Here is a 25,223-nt window from a genome sequence, read left to right on the forward strand (position 1 = left end):
TAATCTCGGGAAACTGCAGTTTTCTTCTGAAACTGAAGTTGACTTGCTGCCAACCCAGCACCTTGAGGTTTTACTCACAGAGCGGCCAGTGTGCACTGAATGTTGATGATCATAACTTAAAAAAAAGAGAGAGAAAAGGATAAACCACAATGGCTTGTCCAGGTTTCTGCCATAGAGAGGATACTTTAGGCTGACGAGGAGGCTGGCAGGAGTGTTGGGGAATCAAGGCTATGTCTACAGATTGGGTAGCACCCCAGGGTCAATTTAAGGCGAGATGGAGATGTTTATAGCTCAGGTCTTTGTACCATGCTGAGAGTCGCTCTCTGGTCCTCCCCTGTGATCCAGGATGAAGGCAGACTGGCAGGCATGCCATTGGAGGAGGTCCCCAGTGTTGGGGCCTCTGAAATTGGGGTCACTGGGTCCCCTCTCCTGGCAAGACCTCTCACTGTGTGGCCTCTAGTTTCTGGATACTTCGTGGTGGATGGAGGAGCTCCTCAGGTTGCCGTTGCTCAGCCCCTGTCCAGACCTGGTGTGGCCTCCTCAGGCCTGTGTGAGCCTCTGGAAGGAGAGCTCCTGGTCTGACCTCCAGGCTCCCGAGGGGTCAGATGCTATGAGGGATGAAGGGCTCAGGGCAGTCCAGACCCAGCTGGCTGCACCTCAAAGCTTATGTCCCTGCAGTGAAGATCGGAACAACCCTATAAAACTTTCCTAAATGGCATGAAAAATGAACCAGATACTTGGGGCTGGTCTCCAATTCTTGGCCCATCCCCAAGAATTCTCTGAATGTTTGTTCCCTTTGTGATTCTGTGAAGGGCCCCAAATATGCTAGCTCGCGTCTCTTCCGATGGCTACATGATGTGGCCATTCCTCGGGCTCAAAATACGAAGGGACATGGAGACTGCCATAGGGTGTTTGGCCAGCTATAAACTGAGTGTCTCACAAATAATGGAAGCTGGTTGCAACCATTGTGAAGGCTGGGAAGCCCACAGTTCTGCTTTGTCATAGATGGAGCCTTATAGCTTCATCTCAGGTGTGAAGGGAGCAGGGCCTCTTCTGTGAGGGTGCTAATCCCACTCATGAGGGGAGAACCCTCAAACCTGATCACCTCCTGAGAACCCACCTTTAGAACCATCACACCAGAGATAAATTTCCACCTGGGAATTCAGGAAAACGAAAACATCCAGAAATGGGGCACCTTTTTCTGAATGGGGCCATTCAGATATTTATAACATCGTTCACAGGCCATACACAATTATCAACTTAAAAATTAACCTGCTGTAGAACTACTGAAGTTTTAATCCTGCCTGCGGTTTCCTTGGCAGGGCCAGACCAGGTGGTTTCCCAGGCCTTCTGGCCAGTGGGCCGGATGTTCCCCACCCCTGCCAAGGCAGAGACCCTGACACAGAGAAGCAAGGATGGGCTCGAGTCCCCCTTCCCTTTCTTCTGGATGCCAACTCCTCTTCCCTCTCTAGGAGCAGTCAAAATGGCTGTGTGTTAAACATGCTTGGCATTGCTTACAGAATTCTCTGGGCGATTATGCATAACTCCGCTGTATCTCTCCACCCCCGAAAGAATGTAAGAATGACGTGACGTATGTTTTACTCCTGAAGAGCTTACTATGATTCAGTCTGTTCAGAAGGAATGCATTGTACTCTGTTTCATAAAACAGTTTTCATTTCTTTAGATCAAAAAGATAAATTATATTTCCTGAATTGTGGATTCTGTGTGTGTATCTATATCTGTATGAGCTTGTTTTTTATAAATATAAGTCACTCAGCACTTGTGCTGTTATTCTTAAAGACATTTTTATTATTCCTCCAGTTATGGGATTAGTATGGAAGATACATCAGTTGAAGTTTTATTTTGAGATGAAATCATACCTAAAATGCTATATTTTACTCAAATTTCAGAGGAGAGAGATTCTTTCCATCTATGTAGTCTTTCTGTCTTTATTTTGAACCTGCAAGGTTTCCTCTCAGTGGCTTCCTGAATTGCAACATTGCAATGGATGAACGGAGGGGGGCGGGTAGGGATCACTTCCTGAGCTGTCGTGGTCCTCTTCATTGCTTTAGGTTTTGTTATCACACAATAACATAATGAAGGGGAGAACCCATGCATTTCATGCCATGACTGTCTTTATCCTATTGTTTCCAGTCTTCAAAACAGCTGTGGTCCTTGTGTATAAAGATGGTTCCAAACAGAAGAAGAAGCTGGTAAGAAGTCTTCTGTTATCCCATAGCTCTAAAGTATTGCTCTTTTATCTGCTTCTCAGTTGTAGCTGTGCCCATTGTTGGAACGAGCCTTTGTGTGTTTTCTTTTGTGAGTCCCTAAGGACTTTTGAAGAGATACATGTCCTGCCTTCTCTCAGGCACTCTCATATTTAGGGCATGAACGTGAACAAGTATTAAGTCTTACCATGGCCCGAAAGAACTTTCTTAAGGGTATTCTTTCTTTGGTCTGTTGCCCTGTTCTTGTTTTCCTCCTCTTTCTCATGTCTCCCCCTCTTACCTGTATTTGCTTAGCAGCCTTATTTGCATACTCTCAGGCTATGCAAGATGGACAAAAAGGTGCATTGAAGGTGAAGAACCTTTGGGTATGCACTGGGCTTACTGCGGCATTGAAAATGTAGAAAGTGGTATTGAGTGACCGGATTGTTCTTAAACAGCTGGCTCCTTCTCTTCTACAGGTAGGATCTCACAGGCTTTCCATTTATGAGGAGTGGGACCCCTTCCGATTTCGACACATGATTCCCACCGAAGCTCTGCAGGTTCGAGCTTTGGCAAGCGCAGGTAAACTCTGCCATGTGCTGGGTGCATGTTTCTGGTGTGTGTGTGTGTGAATTGTTTGTCTGAATCCAAACCTTCCATCTAACTATCCTACCATCCTTTTTTTCTACTAAGCTTAACTCTCTTTCCCCTCCTTCTCTCCGTTGCCTCTTGTTTACCCAACCATTTGTTAAATATTGAGTGAATGAACTGAAAGAATGGCTATGTAATGTCTTCAAAATTGCCCCAAGAATTACTCATTCTGTTGTATATATTAGTGATATTACAGTGACCAACGTCTGAGTAGGAGCAGGCAGGCAGAACCCATGTAAAATACTCTCGTCTTTTGATCCAGAGACCCAAAAAGCCCAATTGCACAAAAAGCCCTTGAATACATGTGTTTTCCCCAAGCCCTACAAATTTTCATATTCAGTATTGAAATATTTTCTTGTGATTCAAATAGTAATGGAGCAAGTTTTGGGACTGTGATGTAAAGATGGCTAGATGATGCTTTAAGTGCATGAGGAGTGAACTTCAGCAGGGTATTAACTGGGGAATACAGTATTTTTTTTTTTTTTTTTTGGCATGGTTCTTTTCAGTTTGTTGCAAGAAGGAGTTCCACTAGTCCAAGTTAAAAGCAGACCTCAAATGATTACATTATACAAGGTGTGAGGTTTCTAAACTTGTGACAAGGGATGGAAGGGTAGTTCTACTCAGGTCATTGCAAGGAATCCTCACTTAAGCTTCTGAGAGTCACAGGTACTTAAAACCCACGAACCTTCAGCTGGTTGTCCATAGCCAGTTCTGGGCTCTATCAGGAACTGGCATCTGTTCTTGCTGCAGTTTCGGGTGACCCTGTAGCTGAATGACTTCTCCATATTCTGAAGGAGCAATCACAGGCCCACTGCAGGCAAATTTCTTCTTAAACACCCTCACCAGTTTCTTTTTATCATAGTCATCAGCAATCCCTTGGACAGTAGTAAGGGCCCTCTTGCCGTTTCTCTTTGGAATTCTTTTTACGTATATAATCCTCAGTGCCAGCAGGAAGCAGGTCATCGCCCTTACTTGCATCAGCAAAGGAATCGAAAGAGCGGAGGTTCTGGCTAGAAGACATAGATACAATTCCTTTTCCTCTGTGGCAATGGCCTGCAGAGGGATGGGGCGTTGGGAAGCACGGGGGCTCCAGAGGAGGCTGCTAAGTCCCCAACAGCAGCTCAGTGACTGGGCAAAGAGCAGTATTCCTGTGACTATAGAAACTAAGCCCTCATCATGGGGCTTAATTTGAGGCCAAATTCTAGAGAAGAGTCACCATGCCTCTTGCCATACCCTTTGGGAATCAAGAGGAAATTCTTTGGCCACAGCTATTCCCTGTCCCACTCAGGTATAGCTTTCAAGGAGTGAAAGAGGGCCTGGAAGTGGATAGCTGCTGGTGCATCATGGATGGGTATTTCTGTCTAATGCTTCTGCCACCCAAGGTGAGCACTAAGGTGTTTCTGTCCCGTTTGTGAGGCTTAGCCTGTGCTTGTTTCCACCTATCACCTCCATGAGCAGTAAAACTAGATCTGACCTTCATGAAACTAACCCGCCTTAGTCCAATGTCATGAGAAGAAACCTCTTGCAATATTTGGTTTACTTTCAATTATTCCTCCAAAATTCAACTAGATGTGTCTTCCTTCACAGATACTATGCTTTGCACTAGGAAAACTTAATTGCAAAAACCATGCAGGACAAATATATTTGGCATGACTATTTGCCTTAAGAAGCTTCTTTCTAAGATTCCAGCATAGTGATTTATCCTTTTATGTATGATTTCATTTGCATAGTTGAGTTATAGGTAAATTTATAAAAACATATAAATTGTAGGTCTACAATGATACAATAGCTTTCAAGGTTTGGACACTAATATACTGATTTTGTTATCCTTTAAGATCTTAGTTCATAGATTATCTAATCCTTTTACCATATTTATAAATGGAAAAGCTTATTTCTATAACAAATGACAGGTTTCTTAACTAGGAATTTTGCCTTCATTGAAGACTTTAAGTTTTGAAAACAAAGCCATCTTTGTGATATGGCATTCCATTCTATTTTTCATTCAAATCCAGTTTGAAACCATCAAGATGAAAGCGTGCTAGAATTGACTTAGTCAATTAAAGACCAGGCAAGATGTCCCTTGTGTCGAAACACATTCCAGTGGATTTGAGAATCAGAATGTGGAATTTCTAGATTTTTATCTCCGTTTGGGAAAGTTTGTAAGATGTTCTGCAGATGATTGTGGTTGGGTTTAAATAATGTAGCCACAGTGAGTTGTTTGTGACCAGGGTTCTGAATGACATTTCAGAATATGCACTTTTAATGTCTGCAGTGAATTGTTCCTTTAACAAATACTTCATTCATATCTTAAAATAATAGTGTTGTAGGCATTGCAAAGTTTAGAAATTATAGCTGTCCCTTGGTATCCATGGAGGATTGGTTCCAGGACTCCCCTTGGATACCAAAATCTAAAGCTATTCAAGTCTCTTATAAAATGGGGCAGTATGTCCATAGAACCTACATACATCTTCCTGTATATGTTAAACTATCTTTAGATTACTTATAATATCAAATATGTTGTAAGTGCTATGTAAATAGTTGTTATATTGTTTAGGGAACAATGAGAAGGAAAAAACCTGTACTTCATCAATACAATTTTTTGGGTCTGCTTTTGACTTCCCATGGACTGAATCCCTGTGGATGTGGAACATCTGAATCCTGAGGGCCGACTCTATGTATAAGTACAGCCCTTGCCCTCCCAGTGGGCACTGTGGGAAGTCGGAGGAAGTGGAGCCCCCTTAGGTCTCCAGGGCAGCTTATTCAGAGTATTAGGCCTGGTCTGTTAGGGCTTCTGTCACTAGCCTGATGAAATCTGCATTGGAATCTTGAGCTCTGTTCAATCCAAATGTTGCCAAAACGACTCGTGGCTTAATGAAATAGCTCAGTCAACTGAGCCAGGGCTGAAAGGGTGAGTTTCCCAGGTAACATGATTGACTGATTGGCCTTTCTGACCATCTAGGAGATTTTCAAAGTGTTCTTTTCATAGCATCAACTAATCTTTGAGTCATGTCAGCTTTTTAGATCATGGACAGGAATGAAATATCTTTGGCCTTGTGCCACTCTGCCCTATTTATTCTTAAACCAAAGCATGAAGAATGCTTTTGTGAAAATGTAAATAACTCCGTTTAAGACATAACCTAATTCATCCTTGTTTTAATTTATCTAGATGCAGAAGCAAATGCTGTGTGTGAAATTGTCCATGTGAAATCGGAGTCTGAAGGGAGACCAGAGAGGGTCTTCCACCTGTGCTGCAGGTGAGCCTGGCCTGTGAAGTTGGGGCTGCATAGCCCAAGGATCCACCCCCCCAGGTCCTCTGCATTCTGCACACCAGCCTGGGAATCCCTGTCTCTGTGTGATGCTCTTGTACTTTTGAGGAATTATCACTTATTAAATAACAGAGATGGGAGAAATTAAACTAGTCATATTAAAATATAGTCAGTAACCTGGTTAATAACCTTGATTTTTTTTATTTGAGAGAGAGAGAGAGAGTGCGACAGACCAACAGACATGTACATACACACACCATCCACTGGTTACTCCCCAAAGATCTGCAACCAGGAACTCAGTCCAGGTCTCCCACATGGGTGGTAGGAATCCAATTACTTGAGCCAAAACCAGCTACCTCCCAGGGTCTGCATTAGCAGGAAACTGGGGTCAGGAGCCAGAGCCAGGGATCGAACCCAGGCACTCAGATGTGTAGGACACTGGTATCACAAATGGATATGTTAACCACCAAGCCAAAATGCCAACCCCTGGTTAATATCTGTCTAAAAGGAAACAGGAATTTTCAAAAATATTAAATGTTTAAAAGAGGTCTTTCTTTCCATAGTTACCTTTTGTACATTAAAAGGGCATGGTCGTCTTAGACTGCCATGCTTTGGTATTATTATATGGTTTGTTCTATAACACTATGAGAGTGTAGCAGGTCAATAGGAGAAGGTGATGGCTGGGGTGATGGCTTTGCCAGATCCCTTTCAGTTTGAGAAACTTCAAAACGAAGAGGTTGGCTTGTATTCATCACCTACAGGTCTGAAGAGGAAGCTGAACTTATAATGTGGGCTTCTACTTCTTTCTTTTTGGATTCCTCTTCTCCCTTCCTCTCCCCATTGCTTTCTTCCTCTCCTCCTCCTCCTCCTCTTCCATGCAAATTTGCGATGATCTCCCCTAGGCAGCCCAGGATGGATGGTTCTGACAGACAGCATTCTGATAGAACTGGCTTTAAATATGACTCATATTGAATCATACTGCAATTATAGGCTCTCAGTAATTTATTGAATAATTATGCAGTACTCTATGAACTGAATGAATGGTGGTATACTGTGGATCACCCTCAAAAAATAATAGAATCAATCTACTATGATAAGTAGTTATATTTTATAATGTTATTGCTAGCATAGTTAGAGGGCACATTTACCTAGAAAGAACTGTACTAAGACGCCTACATTTATTAGTCCTGATCGGGGCGCCGGATTCTGTCTTGGTTGCCCCTCTTCCAAGCCAGCTCTCTGCTGTGGCCCGGGAGTGCAGTGGAGGATGGCCAAGTGCTTGGGCCCTGCACCCAATGGGAGACCAGGAGAGAAGCACCTGGCTCCTTCCTTCGGATCAGCGCGGTGTGCCAGCCGCGGCGGCCATTGGAGGGTGAACCAACGGCAAAAGGAAGACCTTTCTCTCTGTCTCTCTCTCTCACCGTCCACTCTGCCTGTCACAAAAAAAAAAAAAAAAAGCCTATGTTTATTCATTCATTTGATCTGACCAAAGACCTATTGCTGTTCCATTTCACAACCAAGGTTCATAGAGGGCCCTTTGCCCTCTAGAGCCCAGTGTTCTAGAAAATGAACACTGGATTCAAACTCAGGTGGGTTCAGCTTCAAAAACCTGTGTTTTGTGTTGCTACATCACCTTTCTGTTGGGTGACAGGGTCAACAAAGGGAATTCCCCCAGGAAACTGTCAGGACCAGAATTGCAAAGTTCCTGGAGTATTCCACGTGTGGTTTGATCATCATCCTCATTAGGCCAATCGCTTTGTGTTTTATTTGTGGGTTCAGTAGGCAACTCCTAAAGATGTCATATTTGCTGTTAATAAGACATATCAGGTGGAAGTTACCTGAGTAAAAAAAAATTTGAGAACACTTTTTTTTTTAACTTTTATTTAATGAATATAAATTTCCAGTGTACAGCTTATGGATTACAATGGCTTCCCCCCCCCCCATAACTTCCCTCCCACCCGCAACCCTCCCCTCTCCCGCTCCCTCTCCCCTTCCATTTGCATCAAGATTCATTTTCAATTCTCTTAATATACAGAAGATCAATTTAGTATAAAGATTTCAACAGTTTGCACCCACATAGAAACACAAAGTGAAACATACTGTTTGAGTACTAGTTATAGCATTAAATCACAATGTACAGCACATTAAGGACAGAGATCCCACATGAGGAGCAAGTGCACAGTGGCTCCTGTTGTTGACCCAACAAATTGACACTCTAGTTTATGGCGCCAGTAACCATCCTAGGCTGTCATCATGAGTTGCCAAGGCTATGGAAGCCTTCCAAGTTTGCCGACTCTGATCATATTTAGACAAGGTCATAAAAGACAGAGTGAGGATAGTAACCAATGATCCTAAGAGTGGCATTTACCAGGTTTGAACAATTATACCGCATTAAGTGGGGAAGAGGACCATCAGTACACACAGGTTGGGAGTAGAGCCATTGGTGGTAGAGTAGAGGTTATGATTACAAAGGAATGAGGCCCAAGTGCACTAGACAGGGCCTAGAACAAAGGACAGAGTCATTATTAGAGGAGCTAAGAAAGGTGCTGTCTAAGCTACAATTAAGTTTTCTGATTGAGAGGCAAATAGAACCTGATAGAAGGGGCTTGATAATAATCTGGTGGGCTTTAGGCCTTGTAAATTCAGAGGCCCAGACCTATCTATCTCTTCACATGGGGTATATCCTAAGGGAGGTGTGAACCTCCTAGGGGAAGGCACTCTGTTGACTTTCATTACTTGGCTGGCCTGGGAGGAGAGCTGGCCAGGTAAAGGCAGGTGGCATCTCTAACAAGAAATTTACAGTTCTGCCTGCAATGTTGCTGACCCTACTTGACCATCCCCTCAGCTGCAGTGGTCCCTTTGGAAGTTGAGCTGAGTGAAGGGCTTTTCAGCTTAGAGCCAATAAGATCTGTGGCTCTGACCTGGGCATCCTTCGACTCCAGGGCAGGTCCATTTCCAGTGATCCAACTCTTGGTAGAGCTGCCAGGGCTCTTCACAAGCTGACTTCTGCTGAAGCCCAGGCTTACCACATTGAAAGCCACTGCAGTGGACTGGCCTGTTGGGTCTCCTTGAGGGCAGATCACTGTACAGATCAGCCATTAATAGGCCTGCCACCCATTGGTTCTGATGCCTAGCTTTCTTTTCCTCCTGGTTTGTGTTAAAGCAGACCAGAGGATGCAAGTCAAGGGAGTGCCCGTTTCCCATCTCTAATCTTCGGTGGCCTGAACTACAAGTCTATAGTCACAGGCATGTTCTGTAGTAGTTTTTCTAAGGTAGACAATGCCCATGAGGAAAATTATATTCTCACTTTAAAACTTTCTTTCCCTTTGGTCTGAAAGGGAGGTTTTTTCTACTTACTGTATACTTCGCTCATGGCGAAGTGAATCTAGCTATGAGATTATTATTTAAGTTCTTATTTTGGCTATGCTATTGCAGAAAAATGTTAGCCATCTCTTTTATAAGGTCTAAAGATTAAATTGTGCATCCTACAGATTCCTTCATAATAGAATTAGTTTCCTACCTTGAAGAGAATAGAGAAATGAAAGAACAAGTTGGGCTTAGAATAGAGAAATGAGGGAGCAAGTCCTAGTTCGCTTGCTGACAATAGCAATATCACATGAATACTTAGCAAACCGTTTCAACCATTAGATAACAACTTAAGAAAACATTTACCAAAAGGTCCAATGCCTTCTATAAATTTTAAGAATCATGTATTTGAAAACACCTCTTAAATATCTAACATGGTGTAGTTTGTTTAGCCAGTAAACTTAAGCACAACCATCTAAAATGTTTTTAGTTTCTTTCTACCAACAAGTCTAAAAAATATGATACACAGATTCAGGTCCCACAAATTAAAATGTATCTTTGATTGATTTTAGCAGCTTAAATTTATGGACAATCTTATCTATAAGCCATTTAAAATAAAACTCTTAATAAAATTTCCCCATGTGGACATACAATATGTACACACATATAATATAGCATAATAGACCAATATAGCAATTTTAATAATAGCTTTTAAAATCTTTAACTCTTTTTGTAGATTGCCAATTGATTTGAATTGCTTTTTGTTTTTAGTACCTCAGTTAACCATACTTTCTCTCAGTTGGTACTGTGTTACTAGACATGATATTTATCTTAATGAGAAAGCCCCAGAGGCTTAAAGGGTTAAATACTTGTAAAATCCTACAGGTGCTTTCAAAAATACTGTGAAGTAAGCAAGTGCCTCTTGTTGGTTGATGAGTGTATAATTTTAAACATGGCGACTTAAAGTCTTTTGTCATCCACAGTTATATATGATCTGCTGCTCATAAAACTAAAGCGTTGTTGGTTCTGTGTTTAGCTGTCCCCCTATAGGTTCCTATGGACTTTTTCCAGCCACTTTTATTGTATTCAGTACTTTGGGATGGCTCTGTAAACAAATTTGAGAACACTTTTTTATCCTGGGAATTAGGATGTCAGGAGATTAATATTAATGTGCAATGGGAAGAGTTGATATTTCAGCTGGAAGGAGGCCAATGTTAAAGGAAGGTAAAGATTTTAAGACAGTTTTTGGGTACTCTATTGAGCCACAAGAATCCTCAAAACATTTTAGTGACCAAAAGCCTCTGCCTTAAGTGCCAAGAGCAGGATCTGGCAACAACTTGATTCAAAATCCTTCTGTCCATTGACTTATTCTTTAAAGGGTTGCTCTGCCCCAGATCAGCTGCAGGGGATGAATTGCAAAGCATTCCGGGGTGGTAGTTCTTGATGTGAGCTACAAAAACACGACTCAGAATTGGAGTCAGGGCCGTAGTCTTTAACCCCTGGCCCCGGGCTGTACCTGATGACCCCAGAAGCTCACCATTTCCCTAATTCGTGTACATCTTCTTTTCACAGCTCCCCAGAGAGCCGGAAGGATTTCCTGAAGGCTGTGCATTCGATTCTGCGTGATAAGCACAGACGACAGCTCCTCAAAACCGAAAGCCTCCCCTCCTCCCAGCAATATGTCCCTTTTGGAGGAAAAAGATTGTGTGCGCTGAAGGGGGCCAGGCCAGCCATGAGCAGGGCAGGTACTGTGGGGATTAAGACATTCAAGATCCCTGTCACCCCCACTCCACTGTAGAACTCAAGTGAGCTTGATCTTCTTGTTGAGCAAGAATTAGGTGTGGCCTTGTGGGGGCAAACACAGGAGCACTGTTCTTCCCCGGTGTAAGGCTCCTTGCCCTTGCCCCCTTCCCAGGGGCTCCCTGGGCACCCATCCTTTGTTAACTTCTCTTGCCCTCCCTTAAGCCTTCCCTTTGCTGCCTTCTTCCTTTTGGCTGGTGAGCTCTTCTGTCATTTGCCAAGCCAGGAAGCCAAAGCATCCTCTTTCTGGAGGGTCTGTCTTAGCCTGCTTGCGGAATGAGAGTCGCTGCTTTGCATGACAGCCAGCTTGTTTAGCAAAAAGCAGTGTGTCGAGTCTCGGCAAGGTCGCTGACAGCACAGCCATGCCTGTTTTCAGGAAGGAGTCCAGGTTGGGTAGACCAGATGACACACCCAATTGTTACCTTAGCCTGTACTTGCAATTTTATTTTTAGTCTCAGTGTTAATCTGGGGAAGCTTTGAGCTGCTATTGAAAAGAAGAATCCAGAGTTAAAATGGCCTCAGAGTAGATATTCTTATAGGACCTATTCCATCACTTTGGAGCAGTGGGGAAGGAAGATCAATACATCCATCCATAAATTGCAGCAAAATAAATGGAAGAAGGAAGATATTTTCATACTACTTAGGTACTTAAAGACACCGGTATATCGACATTTTTATCACTCCGTTCTTAAGTGATAGAAGCCCAAAATTTTTCAGGGAGAATTCCAATAAATGAGGCTTTCTTTGCATTTGGCAAAAAGTTTCTACCTTTGTCCTAATTCCCCTTGCACCTATCCTCAACTGTGTTGAAGAGGCATGTGTAGAACTGTGAATGGATAAAGGTTTTCATAGGCCTAACCTCTCTAGCCCGACATGGGATATTACATTCTTTAAGCACCTTAAGTTTAATTAATGTTAGGGGGTTGGTTATATCTATTCTCCAGTCAGTTGATATGTGTTCACTGAAAAACCTAGTGCAATGATACTCACCCTTTGTGCTGGGTTCTGCAGGGTATCTGATCATGTGTCTCTCTATATCCACAGTTTTTATGGGGTTCTCGTGGAAGAACAATTCTTTGATCTTTTGTTGCTCATTATAGAGAATTATATCTTGGAATTATCTTACCTGCCCCTCCTATTGTTGGCCAGGTTTCAGTTGTCAATCAAAGAACCCAAATTCAGGGCTGTATTTACTTTGAAAGTAAACATTTAGTCTCTAGGACACTCAGGAGTTTTCTTGCTGAGATCCTTTGAAAAAAAAAAAAAAAAACAACAACAACAACAACCCACAACCCACCCAATGAATACCAAGAGAAAGCCTTTATGTCATAGCCTGTTGGAGTTGACCGACTACAAGATTATTCTGCCTTGATGGTTCATTTTTGGCTGAAGAAAGTCTGTGTCACTCTTCCTTTTGAGATACCCCATTATAGACAGAATATTCAGTTGTGTTTAATGATTTGAAAATGGTGCTTGTGTTAGCTCAGTGCCAGCTTAACAATGAAGACTCAAATCCCCAAATTACACTTGTCCCACTAAGAGATGAACCAAAAAGGTTAGCAGGCAGTAATTAGCCTTTTAATAGAGAGTAGATACTCAGGTTTGATTCTGCATTGTCATGAATACCCAGGCACTTTATTTTTTTTTCCTCTGTCTTGCTTGGATAGGACAATAAAGACAAATATGCTGCCTCCGTGCTTGGTCTGAACGTACTACACCTCTGTAGTAACCCAATGAAAATGAATTTCAGACTTCTAGAAATACCTACCATCTGTGTGCTATAATTAGTATTTTTCTCTATTTTCATTATCACATAGCTATCCATCTAACATCCACCAATCCATTTTATTTTAGATATAGTCCAAGATGCAGACATTAGTACACTTTACCCCTAAATATTCCAGCATGCAGATCCTTCACAAATATCTCCACCAGCCCAATTTTGAAGTGGGGTAGTTCTGATGCTGAGTGCAGAGAGCCAGGCCCCACTTCGGTGGTGTTGATATAAACTTGGACAGGATTTTGTTGTATCCTCCCCAAAGAGTAGGAATATATTTTTCCCCTATTTTACTTATAAATGTTTTCTCTCTCCCTCTTTGAGCAAGAGTGGTATGTATCTTTTTGTTCCCTATTTTGAGATGGTGCACACTCAGGACTGGTGAAGGCTGCATTGGGGTCTGAGAACGAACATGACTGGAATGGGAGCCATTTTATGTCACTGAACACTTTGGCCTGTGCCTGCTGTGTTTGAAGACCAGGCTACATGTGGCACTCTTTGAAAACAGGCATTTGTCCTGTGGCAGCCGTGAAGTCTTCTAATGGGTTTTAGGACGTATGTTTCTGGAAGGCAGCGCCCAGTGCTCCCAGTTGGTGTTCAGGCTCTTTCTCTGCCTTGGAAAGCCCAAGGTTACGTTTCACCTTTTCATGTCCAGTGCAACAGTCATTTCACTATCAAGGTCAAGGCAGCAATAATTTCCAAGCAAGCCGTCTTTTGTGTATGTGTATGCGGTGTGTGTGTGTGTGTGTGTGTTTGATTGGGTGGTGTCTTTATTTGCTTGTTTCTAATAATTCTGGCTTCCTAGAAGGCAGTAGGGTGGAAGACTGAATATAAGGATTTGTTTTTCTTAACTTTTAGTCGCCTGGTTGATCAGCTGCTTGGGTATGGTCTATTATTTCTCACTCCACTCAGGCACTGATGTTTTAATTGCTTTGTAGAAGAATGGGTGAAATGCAGAATGCAGTTAGGAGGGACCATGGCCCCCGTTTGCTGAGCCTCACGGTTCATGTGGGACTTAGCCACAGAGAACAAAGAACCAGCAGCTGCCTCTCTGAGAGCCAGTCTCTTCTGCAGGCTAAGATTGATGAGGTTGGTGCCCATTGTCTTACTGCAGATCCTCAGGAAAAGGGACATTCAAGTTCCTAGAAAGGAATGTCCCTTGGACCAGTGCTGCATGGTGGATTCTGCAAAGACAGCAAACCCTAGAAGCAACCCCCATCCTTACTAAAGACCTATCTTAGCCAAAGGACCTTGGGAATCTTCATAGCACTGGGCCGTGGGTCGTGACCAGGATTGAAGACAGTCGCTCGCCAGCCAATGCTGAGACGAGTAGCGTACCTAAGCACATCTGTGTCACCTGTCTCTTAGGTGCACAGGTTGGCGTCCTAGATTCTTTGAGAGGGAACTCTACCTGGTAACCTACATCCTCTCCATATCCCCCACTCCCTCCTGCCCTTGAGTCAGTTGCTATAACATCTGCTAAGTCCAAACCTCTGGGCAAGGCCAACACTCCAAGACAGGCATGAAATCTCGACTGTAAGTCCTACATGACACCGAGGCCCTAAATGCATAGCACTTCATTTTGACTTTCCTTGTCTTTGCTTTCTGGAGTTTGCTGTCAGGTAAAGCATGGGGGGTTTTATTTTTATATTTTTGTGTGTGTGTGCAGTGTCTGCCCCAAGCAAGTCTCTTGGGAGGAGGCGGCGGCGACTGGCTCGAAACAGGTTTACCATTGATTCCGATGCTGTCTCGGCAAGCAGCCCGGAGAAAGAGTCCCAGCAGCCCCCCGGCGGCAGCGGGGACACTGACCGGTGGGTAGAGGAGCAGTTTGACCTTGCTCAGTATGAGGAGCAGGACGACATCAAGGAGACAGACATCCTGAGTGACGATGATGAGTTCTGTGAGTCGGTGAAGGGCGCCTCAGTGGACGGAGACCTGCAGGAGCGGCTTCAGGCTGCCTCCATCAGTCAGCGGGAGAGAGGCCGGAGAGCACTGGACAGCCACGCGTCCCGCATGGCGCAGCTCAAGAAGCAAGCTGCACTCTCGGGCGGCAGTGGCGGGCTGGAGAGCGCCAGCGACGAGGTCATTTGGGTTAGGCGTGAAGATTTTGCCCCCTCCAGGAAACTGAACACTGAGATCTGACAGCCGCCTGCCCCTAGAGAACGTGTGTAGATACTTCTCCCGCCCGCCCTCTGCCTGTCCTCCTGTTCGTCGGCCAGGATGTCCCCTTAGGTCACACTCTTGCACACACGGTTTTGGCAGCTGACTTGGTTCTGAAGCCATGTAGCCACCTAACTTTGTAATTTCAAAAAACGACATCAGAAAGAATTGTTCAGAATCTCACACAAGCTTGAGTCCTACCTTCTGTATATCGCTAAGGGCTTTTATTTATTCTCAATGAATCAGGGCCTGAAGAACAAAAAAAATACCAGATTCTATAGCACCAGAAAGCATCTAACCCCCAGGAGTTGAAGTACGTACAACAGGAGTCCTTTAAGGGATAGTCTCACACACACACACACACACACACACAATAATGATAATGATCGCCCTATGGGAAATCAGCCTCTTAGTCCAGAAGCCACTTCCAAACACAAAATGAAACACAACAGAACGTCTGTACAGCTTGCAGGGTTCAGATTCCCTTCCCTCTTCGATGTCTGAGAATATCCGTGTATTTTAAGAATGTGTGCTGAGAGGGTGGCCATTTCTGTTTTGATGAGCCTTGTTTTTTTGTTTTTTGTGTTTTTGTTTTTTTTTTTTTTTTCCCTGTTTTGGTCTATGGCTGGTCTTAATCTATGTCAGTGTTTGGAAGCTCTAATTTTGCATAGAATTATACAGATGCCAAACTCTTTGAAAAGAGATCCAAATTTATCATTTGAGAGAGAGAGAAAGAGAGAGAGAGAGAAAGAAACACTATTTTTTTGTATTTTTACCTGAGATGCAGGGGCACAAATAGATGAGAATTTTACAGTGTTAGTGTAATTCTGAGTCTAAAAAAATGAGGATATAATCTTTTACAGAAAGAGTGAGGCGTGGTGATATTATATTTATATATGAAAGGCCAATAAGAAACTCATGGTAAGGATATACTTCTTTTCTATGAAGCAGTTTTTTTTTTTTTTTTTTAATGTTTAAACCTGCATTTGAGATGGGAGTTTGGTTGGATTGAGCATAACACTCGAGTGGGCAGCGTGTGAACCTGTTGCACATGACGGGAGGGAGCCTCGTTCTCATGGGGTTGCCATGGTGACCATTGGTTTTCCCAGCAGACCTGCATCTCCATCCATAGATGACCTCCTCCTTTCCTGACCTCCACCACCAAACCTCCTAACACAGCAACCTCCTCAGAAACATCTCTTGTGTTTAACGCTTTCTTCATGCCAACGAAACAGGGTAAACATGCGAAAAAATCACCTTCTAAACAGATATCCAAATAGGGAGAACAAAAACAAGTTATAGCACTTTCAAATTTTTTTTAAAAGGTTTATAGCTTTCCTCCCCCACCCATTTCACAATGCCCACTTCCTAAGAAGGGTTTAAATACTATGAAAATTTTCTTTTTTGGGGAAATTATCTATTTGGTGTTTGACACATCAGTAGGTACTTTAAAGACCTGAATTTTATAGTAGCTTTAGGAGTTATATTTTATAAAAATCAGTTATGACTTTATATTTCCAGACAATAGAGAGTTCAGAACATCATGCTCTTGTGCCCCTGCTTGCTTTTCCCGCTCTCCCTCCCTATATCCCTTCCCTTTTGGGTTTCCAGGGCTTTGAGCTTGATCTTTTGAAAGTTTTATTCTATTAAATTTTTGCTATATATCTTCTGGTTTTCTTAAAGAGCTTTAGAATGGTTTCTATACCCTTTGTATCACTGCATTGTTCCATATTTCATCTCCGGCTCGATTGTGTCCAGATGGAAAACTGAAGCAGAGGCTTCCAGTTCTCGCATTTACTGGTCCCTGTGCAACGCATCCATATGAAAATACTGGAAAGTCTGGTGCTCGGAAGAGGGTGCCATTGTCTCTTGTACATAAGGTCATGACGTGTCTATGTCAAAAGTTCTTATATATTTCTTTTATAAGCTGAAAGAAGGTCTATTTTTATGTTTTTAGGTCTATGAATGGAACGTTGTAAATGCCTGTCAAACAATAAAACCATTGAAAAGTATCTAGATCGTCCCATGTGTTTTTAGACGGGAAAATGCATGTGAATTGTTGGTGGCAGAGTGCCCATGGGAGAACATTTTGGGGAATATCTTTAAAAAAACTATAATGATCATCAAAGGAAACTTATCGTTATAGACCTTGACACGTTAAACAAAACATAAAGCATATTATAGTTTCCCAGCATTTTGTTCTTGTTTTTTAAGGATAGTATATATTAAAGCTTTCACTTATTTGAATTTGATAGGCAGAGAAAGATAGAGAGATCTTCTCTTCACTGGTTCACTCTCCAGATGCCTGCAGAAGCCTAGCCTAGGGGCAGGCCAAAGCTGAGAGCCCAGAGCTCAATCCAGGTCTTCTACATTGGTGGCAAAGATCTAAGTACTTGAGCCACCGTCTCCCACGTTGGTAGGAAAACTAGATCAGAAGTGGAGGAACTAAGACTCAAACCAGACACTTTGATATGGATACATGGAACAAAAGGTAAGTTTACTTTGGCACACACACAAATTCTGAAACCTGTGCAGTTTTTTTCTGATATGCATGTTCCATGTGATTTTTCAAAATATAAAATGTGTGAGATAAGAATTACAGTGTCACATTCTCCATAGACTAGTCTCAAAGTAAGTCAACATTTGAAGAAAGAAAAAGGATCATACTCGTAGAAGCTCCTTGATTTACAATAGGGTTAGTTCCAGTAAACCCATTGTAAGTTGAAAATGCATTCAATATCCTAATCTACTGCACATCAGAGCTTAGCAACACAGCACACTGTAGAGCATCAGTTATGACTGTGAGGTTGGTTGGGAGCTGTGGCTGAATCCTGAGGGGGAGATTGGACTGCACATCAACATCCCAAGGAAGAAATCCACAGAGTAATCTTTTGCACCATTGTAAAGTTGAAAAACCATAATTTAACTGTAGGGAACCAGACCGGAGGAACCGTGCCCCTAAGATGGCGCCGACTCCCTGCTTCCGGGTTCTTCCTCATCTCAGGGAGTTCCCGCTCTTGCTCGCTCCTTCCCGCCTTAGATTTCCCGCTCTAGCTCGCTCCTTCCCGCCTTGCCACGAGATTGTCCTATCCCCGCGCTTCTAGCCTATCACCTGATTTGTGACGTGTATTGTGCATATAAACCCTTGCTACGCGGGTGTAAGGGAAGTTCCTGCCCAGAAGAGATCGAAGCTGGATCTCCTGCTTGCCGAGCAATAAAGGAACCCCGTGCAAAGTGTTCGGTCTCTGTCTCTTGCTGGACGAGGACGGCGCCGAGCAGCTGGTGGCCCGTACGGGGAGCTTCCTCTACGTTGCCCGGTAAGTAGAAGGTAAGCGAGGTCAGTCTTACCGTCTGGGCCCCGCGAGTGAGGTATATCTCGTGGTTGGAGGGTGGACGCACCCTAAAATAGCGGACGTGTTTCCCCGCTTTAAACTGAAAGAATAGCAGACTTGTTCCCCCGCTTTAAACTGAAAATAAGATAGCGGACGTGTCTTCCCGCTTTAAACTGAAAATGGGAAATTCATCTAGCCATTCAATGTTGCTTAATCCGTTAAAAGCATTATTGCGTAGCAAAGGGATTAAGGTTTCTAAGACCACACTTGTCAGGTTCCTTGGAAGTGTTGATTTCTTTGCGCCGTGGCTCACCCACGAGGGCCAAATAACTCTTGAGTCTTGGGAGAAATTAGGAAAGGATCTCCGGCGCACAGTTAACGATCCCCAGGAACCCGATATCGACCCCGTTGTTCTCCCCTTATGGGAACTACTGCGGGCGTGCCTCCAAGAGGAGAGGTCGGTGGGAGCGGACCGCCCGACTCTTACGGCGGTTCGCGAGGCTCTCGAGGAAGTTCGTTCTCAGAGCTCGGACGGCGCCCGGGACCTCATACAATTTAAGGACACGGGATGCCAGACTTCCTCACTGGCCTCAGGCTCCGAATGTGGCTCCGCCTCCTCTGAGTCTGAGGGGGAAGGGGACGGCGATCCTAAATCCCCGCCTCCTACGTATGCGCAGCTGCGGCAAAAGTTAAAAGATGCCTGTTTACGCCCTCTAGTGCCTACGGCTCCTCCTATCGATGTCGTGCCCGCCCATCAGATTAAAGACGCAGCGCCTCCTACTGGCGGTCATGTAGGCGTGCCTCAGCCCCATCTAACACCCGTGCCGCCATGGCCATTAAACGTCCCAAATGTGCCACCTTTTTCAGGCAGACAGTTTCATCAACAAGCCTGGAAACAGTTGCGAACTGGCGCTCCCGCTGCCCCCGCTCAGGCTTACCCTGTTTTGGCTTTGGGCACGCGAGAGGCCCGGCACGAACCATTGGACATGACAGTATTAAAACAACTTAAGGCTGCGGTCCATGACTATGGACCCACAGCCCCATTCACATTGTCACTCCTTGAATCAGTCGGCCAGTCCATTTTAACACCTAGCGACTGGACCCAATTGGCTCGGGCCTGTTTAAGTCCAGGCGGCTTTCTTTTGTGGCAATCTATGAATACAGAGTGCTGTCATGACCAGGCAGATGAAAATGCTGAGGACGGCCACCCTACGTGGAATGCTGATATGCTTTTAGGGCGTGGACCTTATCAGGCTGACCAGACCCAATTCCCTAGACAAGTATACAGGCAAATTTCCAACTGTGCCCAACGTGCGTGGAGGCAGGCGTCCAATCCAAGTGACTCAGCTAGCCACCTCACCAAGATCGTTCAGGGCACGGCCGAACCCTTCGCTGATTTTGTCGCTCGCATACTTGAGGCTGCGTCGCGTATTTTCCCTTCCGAGGTTGACGTTCAGCCACTGGTCAAACAAATTATTTTTGAGCAGGCTAATAAAGAGTGCAAAAACATTCTTCGACAATATAGACATAAATCTCTGGACTCCTGGTTAAAATACTGCAGAGATACCGGTGGGCCACTTACTAATGCGGGCCTAGCTGCGATGCTGGCAAAAGTCAAAGAAAACAGTCCAAAATCTAAATCGACCCGACCCCCCATATCTTCAGGACTTTGCTTCCAATGTCATCAACCGGGTCACAGAAAACGCGATTGCCCCAATCTCAGCCATGGGTATTCCACGGCACAGCCTTCAGGCATAGAGCCTTGTCGCCGTTGCCGCAAGGGCCCTCATAGGGCAGAGGTATGCCGTTCTGCTTTCGATATCGATGGCAACCCACTTACAGGTAGCGCCCAGGGGCCAAAAAACGGCCAGAGGGGGCTCCCCAACCCAGCGAGGAGCCCCCAAAATCAAATCTACTCTCAGGTTCCACCTCCCGTGTCTGCGCTACACCCAGTGCACCCTCAGCCCGTGCCACTCACGGGTCCGCAGGCCTGGACCTCCGCGCCACCTCCCCTCTCCTCTTAACTCCGGAGATGGGGGTACAATTAGTGGAGAGCGACTGCTCCGGTCCTCTGCCCCCGGATTCGGTTGGATTAGTGTTGGGTCGGTCCTCCGCCGCCCTCCGAGGGCTAGCTGTGATCCCCGGGGTAGTTGACTCTGATTTCACTGGTAAAGTAAAGATCATGGTTCAGGCCCCTCAGGGACCTTTAGTAATCAATCCTGGAGACCGTATCGCACAAATGTTATTACTGCCCAGTCTTCACTCTTTAATCCCAGCTAAAAACCACGTTCGCGGCGCTGGTAACTTTGGGTCCTCTGGCATTAATTTTACCGGCTTACATATGCTTTTAAATGAACGTCCCACTTTAGTGTTGCAGATTAATGGCAAGGACATTAAGGGACTTTTAGACACAGGAGCCGACAAATCCATTATAGCAACAAAGGACTGGCCTAGTACATGGCCTACAAATGTGGCGGAACAAACCTTGCAAGGACTTGGTTTTGCTCATTTCCCAAAAATCAGTGCAGCCTTGTTGTCATGGCAGGATAGCGAGGGTCATAGAGGACAGTTTTCTCCATTCATTTTACCTCTACCCATTTCCCTTTGGGGGAGAGACGTCCTGGCCGAAATGGATGTTGCTTTGGTCACCACTTCCCCTGCAGTACGATCTATGCTACAAAATATGGGTTACGTCCCAGGCAAGGGACTCGGTGTCCAGCTCCAGGGCCACCCTTCCCCCATTGAGCCAAAACAAAGACCAAGTAAAGTTGGCCTGGGTTTTTCCTAGGGGTCACTGTTTCGCCTCCTAAACCAGTGGAGCCTTTACCCATCTCGTGGCTAACGGACGTACCCGTCTGGGTTCCACAGTGGCCCCTATCTCAGGAGAAACTGGAGGCAGTCAACACTCTGGTCTTGGAGCAGGTCAACGCTGGTCATTTGATCCCATCCACCTCTCCATGGAATACGCCTATTTTTGCCATCCGCAAAAAATTAGGTCAATGGAGACTCTTACATGATCTTAGGGCAGTCAACGCACAGATGCAGCCTATGGGCCCTGTGCAACGTGGTCTTCCTCTGCTTTCGGCACTTCCCAACCAATGGCCTGTTATTGTAATAGATCTTAAGGATTGTTTCTTTTCCATTCCATTGGACAAAAAGGATACCCCACGTTTTGCTTTTACTGTCCCCACCCAGAACCAGGAACAACCGGACAAGCGTTGGGAGTGGACAGTCTTGCCTCAGGGTATGACTAATAGCCCCACCATGTGTCAAGTCTATGTAGCCCAAGTACTAAAACCTCTTAGAGACCGATATTCCGACTGCAGGTGCCTACATTATATGGACGACCTACTGTGTGCAGCCCCCACAGCAGAGAGGCTCCTGGCCTTATACAGTACACTCCAACAAGTGCTGGAAGGGGCAGGGCTGCATATTGCACCTAATAAGGTGCAATTGTCGTCTGTAGTTTCTTATCTTGGGGCTATAGTCGCCCCTACTCAAATTAGACCTCAAAAAATTCAAATAAAAATCAATGCTATCTCCACTCTAAATGACTTACAAAAACTTTTAGGGGATATCAATTGGATTAGGCACTACCTTAACATTCCTAATGCTGCATTGCAGCCCCTCTTTAATGTACTTAAAGGAGACCCGGATCTTGCTTCCCCCCGAACCTTCACCTCTGACGCCAAACAAGCACTGTCAATTGTCAACGATGCCCTTAGTAAAGCTGCCCTAAAACGTTGGGACCCTGCGGGAGACCTTACTCTTTGGGTCCTCAACACCCTTAAACAGCCCACCGCGGTCCTATGGCAGGATGGGCCTCTCCTCTGGATCCATCCCTCAATGTCATCTACTAGATCTATTAGTTACTATCCCGTGGCAGTGGCGGAGATAACTCTCCTAGCCATTCAGAGGGCTATCCAACATTTTGGACGCGAACCATCCACCATTGTTGTCCCCTATTCCATGGAACAGGTACGTGTGCTAATCGCTTGTACTGATGCTTGGGCGGTTTTAGTCTGCTCCACTTCCGCAACTATTACAAACAGAACACCCTCTGATCCTTTGCTAACCTTTGTTCAGTCTCACCCAGTTATTTTTCCAAAGTCCACATCCCAAAAGCCCTTACAGGGAGCCCCAGTAGTGTATACCGACGGTTCTAAAACAGGAGTCGGTGCATATGTTGTTTCAGGATCTGTGCCAAAAACATTCCAATTCGCTACTAACTCCCCCCAGGTAACTGAACTTCTTATAGTTAACCAAGTCTTCTCTGATTTCCCCGGACCTGTCAATATTGTGTCTGATTCACGCTATGTGGTTAATTCTGTGTCTATCCTTGAGGCCGCAGGACTAGTCAATTCTTCATCCTCCGTAGCGACAGTTTTCCTCACCCTGCAAAAATCTATTTGGAATCGGTCTGCTCCTTTCTTTATTACTCATATTAGAGCTCATTCTTCCTTACCTGGACCCATGACCACAGGCAATGCTATAGCTGATCAAGCCACACGCCCCATTTGGATACTCCAATTTTCTTCCCCAGAAGAGCAGGCTATCCAGTTTCATTCAGAGTTCCATGTAAACGCAAAAACCCTTGCCGCCAAATTCGGTCTTTCTCGTGCTGCCGCTCGCGATATTGTTCGCCATTGTGCCGCATGCCCTACTTTAACCCCTGTGCCTTCGGTGGGGGTTAATCCCCGAGGATTACTACCAGGACATATCTGGCAGATGGATGTCACCCACATATCCGAGTTTGGGACCTTAAAGTATGTTCATGTGTCAGTTGACACCTGTTCCCAAGTAATTTTTGCTTCTCTGGAGACGGGTGAGCGTACCACCCATGTCATTAATCACTGCCTTGCTGCATGGGCAGCCTGGGGCAAACCAAAAACTTTAAAAACAGATAATGGTCCTGCATACACAAGTAAATCATTCCAAGATTTCTGCACCCGTATGCAGGTACAACATAAAACTGGAATCCCTTATAACCCTCAGGGACAGGCCATAATTGAAAGGGCTCATCGAACCCTCAAGGCTTTTCTCTTAAAACAAAAGGAGGGAATTGCCACGGGCAAAACCCCTCGAATGCGCCTCTCCCTTGCACTGTTTACTATAAACTTTTTGAATTTGACAGATCATTCTATGTCCCCCGCTGAGAGACACATGTTAAAGGAGCCATCTTCACGAGGCTATGTCCGTTGGAAAGATGTCCTCACGGGAAAGTGGTACGGCCCGGATCCGGTATTATGCTGGAACCGAGGCGCGGTCTGTGTCTTCCCACAGGAATCTGGAAGAGAACCTCTCTGGATACCGGAAAGATTGGTCAGAAAAACAGCCCCGCCGCCACAAGATACACCTCTATCACCTACGGACGACATCTCCCCCGAGATAACCGAGATTACCACGCTCTCACAGGACGACAAATTGCAACAAAACAACGAGACGTCCCTGTGTACTTCGCTGGGTGAGCTCCTTCATCAACAACAAGTTGGAGAGCGTCAGACATCAGTTCCGCGCGGCAGCGTATGCTGCTCTCCATCACCGTGATCCGGATGCATATGCCATGCTGGCTCGCATGACTTATGACCGGGTCCATACCAGCGATTAAAACCCTCGTCCCCCCATCCCTACTCACGCCTCACATATGGACAATGCCTCCATCAGGCACACACCTTCCTCGAGTTGTCTTGTTCCCCCTCTCATTCATTGGGCTGTATCACCCATCCCTGACGGGGAGCGAAAACTGGGTATGCGAGACCAAAGGTACTGCAGCAGGAGTCCACCCGGGGGTTCCGGGGGTCCTGGGAGAGCATATGCATATGCATGCAGGTTCAATTCCCAGCCTGCCCCAGCAAAAGGGAATAAAAACTGATCCCTAACGGAGACATCAGGGGTTGTGGCCAGGCCCTTGAAGTTCCGTAACTAACGGATCACAAGCACGCTGGGTATGCACCTCTACTCTCTGCCTAGTAAATATTCTCCCGGCCCTCATGAGCCAGGGCCGTCGGGGATGTGATTTGTGCAAAAACAAAAGGAGGGAGATGTAGGGAACCAGACCGGAGGAACCGTGCCCCTAAGATGGCGCCGACTCCCTGCTTCCGGGTTCTTCCTCATCTCAGGGAGTTCCCGCTCTTGCTCGCTCCTTCCCGCCTTAGATTTCCCGCTCTAGCTCGCTCCTTCCCGCCTTGCCACGAGATTGTCCTATCCCCGCGCTTCTAGCCTATCACCTGATTTGTGACGTGTATTGTGCATATAAACCCTTGCTACGCGGGTGTAAGGGAAGTTCCTGCCCAGAAGAGATCGAAGCTGGATCTCCTGCTTGCCGAGCAATAAAGGAACCCCGTGCAAAGTGTTCGGTCTCTGTCTCTTGCTGGACGAGGACGGCGCCGAGCATTTAACCATCTGTATTTAAACATTCACAGTTGTGAATGTGTAATTCTTCTGTGAACACTGAATGCAGATGCCGTTGGTAGGTGTCTCCTCTATTGACCAGAGAGAGTGGTTAAAAACCCTCCCTCAACATGACCCTGGGCACCCTCTGTTTTCCTTGTTCTCCCTGTCCTACACCTGCCCCATCCCACCCACAAGAAAACACAGCATGTAGTCCTTTAGAAAAGTCTGTTTTCAACATGCTTTGTGGCCAGTTCAAGCCAAGGTTGGGTTTTGCAGCCAGTGAGACCGCAGTGGGGTTGCTGGGTCCCAGCTCCGTCTTTTTTCACTTCAG

At 45.2% G+C, this 25,223-nt stretch overlaps 1 protein-coding gene and 1 pseudogene across 5 annotated transcripts in view; one reads left to right on the forward strand and one right to left on the reverse strand.

Moving 5' to 3' along the window:
• TIAM1 (TIAM Rac1 associated GEF 1) overlaps positions 1-17,161 on the forward strand; it is a 454,781-nt gene extending 437,620 nt beyond the window's left edge. For all 5 annotated transcript variants that reach the window (XM_062206186.1, XM_062206194.1, XM_062206213.1 and 2 more), the window contains 5 exons: positions 2,155-2,213; positions 2,687-2,789; positions 6,025-6,112; positions 11,003-11,175; positions 14,677-17,161. In XM_062206186.1, coding sequence (XP_062062170.1) covers positions 2,155-2,213; positions 2,687-2,789; positions 6,025-6,112; positions 11,003-11,175; positions 14,677-15,149 — 896 coding nt within the window. In that variant the 3' untranslated portion in view covers positions 15,150-17,161. The remainder of the gene's footprint in view (positions 1-2,154; positions 2,214-2,686; positions 2,790-6,024; positions 6,113-11,002; positions 11,176-14,676) is intronic.
• Positions 3,529-3,879, reverse strand: LOC133747203 (eukaryotic translation initiation factor 1-like; annotated as a pseudogene).
• Positions 17,162-25,223: the final 8,062 nt, after the last annotated feature.

Source organism: Lepus europaeus, chromosome 2 (genome assembly GCF_033115175.1).
Source record: "Lepus europaeus isolate LE1 chromosome 2, mLepTim1.pri, whole genome shotgun sequence".
Lineage (NCBI taxonomy): Eukaryota > Metazoa > Chordata > Mammalia > Lagomorpha > Leporidae > Lepus > Lepus europaeus.